A 3,767-nucleotide genomic window follows, 5' to 3' on the forward strand; every position below is an offset into this window, starting at 1 on the left:
AAAAAAAAAAAAAAAAATAAGGATACCAAATGATGACAAAGTCAGTTCACCAAGTCATTTTGTCCAGGACGGTTTCCCTGGGCTACTGCAGGAGAAGAAGGGTACAGCATTCTGCATAAGCCATCCCTCTGTGATCTTTTTGGGGTCCAAATTCTATTTCCCTTTTTATCTAACATACATTCTGTTTCCTTTGGCAGTTTGACATCTCTGATTTAGTGCGCTGCATGAGACTACAAAGACATGGAATGGTTCAGACAGAGGCGAGTCTTGGTTGGGTCTCCCAATGAGGATTTTTGTAAAGATTCTAATATTTTAAAAGTTCCTATTAAACTGTTTCTCTTTTTTGAGGGTTCCCATGTTATAGCATAAAACCAAACATTTATTGCAGTGAGGTGCAATTTTGTAAAGCATGAAGGCTAATTAGGAAAAAAAATTAAAATTTGTCTAGGCTTTTTAAAATGTTGCCTTTTAATTTAAAAAAACAAGGAAATGCAGTGTCTGCACTGAATAGATTACACAGAATGGAATAGCATGCTGGGACAGAGATTGGGAGTGGTGCAAAATGCCATGTAATTAATGGCATCCCTTCCCCATTTCCAACCTAAGAAAGAAATAGACGGTAGTAGTCTTGCTACAGAAATTCCCCAGTAGGGAATGGATTCATCAGCGTTGACTGGAACACAGCAAGGCAGGCTGCAGTTGTGAGCTTAGCGGGGAGAGTGAATGCGGGGGTCCGTTTATCCTCTCGTTTTCATTTCTCTTACCTGAAATCAAACCATGGGTTTTATCACCCACTGAGTTGTGTCCTTCACAGGGAGTGCATTATTTAGAGTGTCTGTCTTCACTAAGGAGTTCCACTGTCCTTTTTTCCTTTTTGTTTAGTGGGGGGTGGAGGGCGGTATGGAAGCTGTTTTTATATATCTATAAATTCACTTTTTTTTGCCTCTTGAAAAATTCAGAAGTTTATATCTTTAAAATTAGAATTTGCCTACTTTTCAGTTATATACCTTTTTAATTCAAATTAAGTCTCCTAAATATTAAGCTGATTTACAATCAAACTTTTTAGGTAAGGAAAACATGTTGATTGGTATAAGCAGCTATTTAAACTCAAGAAGTTCATTCATTCATTTGTTTATTCAACAGATATTTATTGAGTGCCTGCTAGGTACCAGGAACTCTTCTAGATGCTTAGAGCACATCAGTGAATAAAACAAAGATCCCTACTAGAATTACAGACCTTCTAGCTGGGTGGTGATGAGGATGGCAGACCATAAACACATTAAATATGTAAATTATATAGAATCTCTGAACATGACAAGTGCCTTAGAGAAAACAAATTGAGACTAGGTAAAGGGAGTCAGTCATGGCAAATTGGGGGTGCAGTTTTAAATAGGATGGTACCGCTGAGAAAGTAACACTTGAGCAAAGATTTGAAGGAGGTGAAGGAGGGGCTCAAGTATTAACAGATACCTGGGGTAAGCGCCTTTCAGGCAGAATGGACCACGTGTGTGGAAGTCCAAGATGGAGGAGGTGTGTCTTGTGTGTTCAGAAATGGTCACAGCCAGTGTGGCTGGGGGAGTGAGGGAGGGGGTGAAGTTAGAGGAGGTGACCAGTCAGGGCTGAGGCTTTCCTCCAAGTGAAATGGGAGCCATCGCAGGATTACAGCATGGAGTGACGTGATCTAACTACCATTTTAAAGAACCACTCTGGCTGTTGTGTTAAAGCGACACCTGATCCGGGGAGGAGAATGCAGGGTTAGAAGCAGGGAGGTCAGTTAGGTGGCCAGCAGGCCGGCTCAGACTGGAGTGGTAGGTGTGGACATAGTGAAGGAGAACTTTACATCAAGCAGATTTGCTAATGAGTTGTATGTGATGTAAGAGAGAGAATCAAAGATGAATGTGTGGAAAAGTTAAAATACAGATAAAAAAGAAATTTAAAAGGCCACTTGTATTTCTACTTTCAGAGAGCTGTTAACGTTTTTAGATGTTCTTATATCCTTTGTCCTAAACACATGTGTATATGCATTCAGGCTGACACATGCACCTATCTTAAATGAGATTCAACTGTGGTTATTGTTTTATCACTTTCCATTTAACATATTGTGATTTTTTTTCATTTATTTTCAGATTCATTAATTGTTTGCCAAATAACAAAAAAAATTCAGATCCCTGCACCATTAGCTTAATAAAGAATAATTCCAAAAAAGTTCATTTTCGAAAAGTTAGATTTCTAAACTTTTGTTACAAAATATCTAAAGAAAATTATTTTTAGTAGCTTCTTAACTATTAACTTTTTAACATTTAAAAGAGCAAGATGAGTTTAATAAATCTAGAAGAAAGTTTATAAAAACGTTATTTTTCCATTAAATATAATCAAAGCACAAAAAATAGAAGTAACACACTGATCCGAGACAACTTCAGTCAGCGCCCGGTGATAGTTCCACCCCTCCCCCTCAGGCTTTTTCCTCATTTTGTCAATCTGGTTTCTGGTTTTTATAATTTTTATGACACCGCACAATTCTATGCCCTGCTTTTTACATTCAACATTCCAGCAAAATTTTTCCATATTTTCTGAACCCTTCAAACATCACTTCAAATAGTGGTATAGCAGTACATATATATATATATGTATATATAATATTCACGTTATACATCTAAAGTCTTCTATTTCTCTCTCTCTTTTTTTTTTTTGGTAGGATCAATATATTTTCTGCTATCAAGTCATCCTTTATGTCTTGACACGTCTTCAAGCTGAAGAAGAGCAAAAAGAGCAGCCTCAGCTTCTGAAATGACATGAAAAGCCTTCTGGATGCATTTCCATGTCTCCCCTTAACCTCCAGCAGACGCCTGCTCTCTATTTAAAATAATGATCACAGAGCAGCAAGTCCATACAGTATCATTATGCTTATTCTCTTCTATCTTAGAGGAGTATTCTTCATTACAATATTATAAATAAAGTTGAAATGCTGTATTTTTACAGCTACTTTAACCTATGATAATTATTAAAAAATTTTAACACTAACTGAACAGTACAGATCTTAGGGATAACTAAAGACAGCATTTTATTATAGCAGACGTTGTTATAAGGACACGCTGAGTCTATTTTTAATGCACCAATCTTGTTTATAGTAAAAATTTTTTCCAGTATTTTAATAGAGTTATTTTATAGGGGATACTTGAAACCAGTATTTAAGCTTTAAATGACAGTAATATTGGCATAGGAAAAAAGTAGCAAATGTTTACTGTATCAGGTTCTAATGTTTACTATATAGAATTTACTGTAATATATTTATATACTTTTTCATGAAAATGGAGTTATCAGTTATCTGTTTGTAACTGCATCATCTGTTTGTAATGCATCATCTCACTTTGTAAATAAAAATACACCTTAAAACATGAACAAGCCAAAACTGTGTGCAAACAAATTAAACATTTACAGTGTGTTATTTTTTAACAACACCCAAGCCCCTGGGAAGGCAGGGCCCCCTAGACGCCCTTTCCCTCTCCCCAGTCATGCCAGCCACAGGGAGTGGCAGTGTTGTCAGACACCCTGGTAGATCTTCATTAAGGACTGACGTGTGAGGGTCACGTCCCGGCTTAACAGTAGCTGAGAAGAAATTCGGAGCCTGTCTCCTTCCATCTTCCTCCCTGGGAGTGGTGCCAGCTTACTGTGGCCAACTGCTATGTAAATCAGAATATTTTCAAGTCCTAGTCTCAGTAATACTCAGGAGTAATCAAAGAAAGCAATGTCATACTACCTTGGGGACT

At 37.2% G+C, this 3,767-nt stretch overlaps 1 protein-coding gene across 4 annotated transcripts in view; it reads left to right on the forward strand.

Moving 5' to 3' along the window:
- PTPN13 (protein tyrosine phosphatase, non-receptor type 13 (APO-1/CD95 (Fas)-associated phosphatase)) overlaps window positions 1-3,424 on the forward strand; it is a 162,103-nt gene extending 158,679 nt beyond the window's left edge. For all 4 annotated transcript variants that reach the window (XM_012647232.1, XM_012647233.1, XM_012647234.1 and 1 more), the window contains 2 exons: window positions 198-260; window positions 2,696-3,424. In XM_012647232.1, coding sequence (XP_012502686.1) covers window positions 198-260; window positions 2,696-2,791 — 159 coding nt within the window. In that variant the 3' untranslated portion in view covers window positions 2,792-3,424. The remainder of the gene's footprint in view (window positions 1-197; window positions 261-2,695) is intronic.
- Window positions 3,425-3,767: the final 343 nt, after the last annotated feature.

The sequence above is a fragment of the Propithecus coquereli genome, unplaced genomic scaffold (genome assembly GCF_000956105.1).
Source record: "Propithecus coquereli isolate 6110/MARCELLA unplaced genomic scaffold, Pcoq_1.0 Scaffold26, whole genome shotgun sequence".
NCBI lineage: Eukaryota > Metazoa > Chordata > Mammalia > Primates > Indriidae > Propithecus > Propithecus coquereli.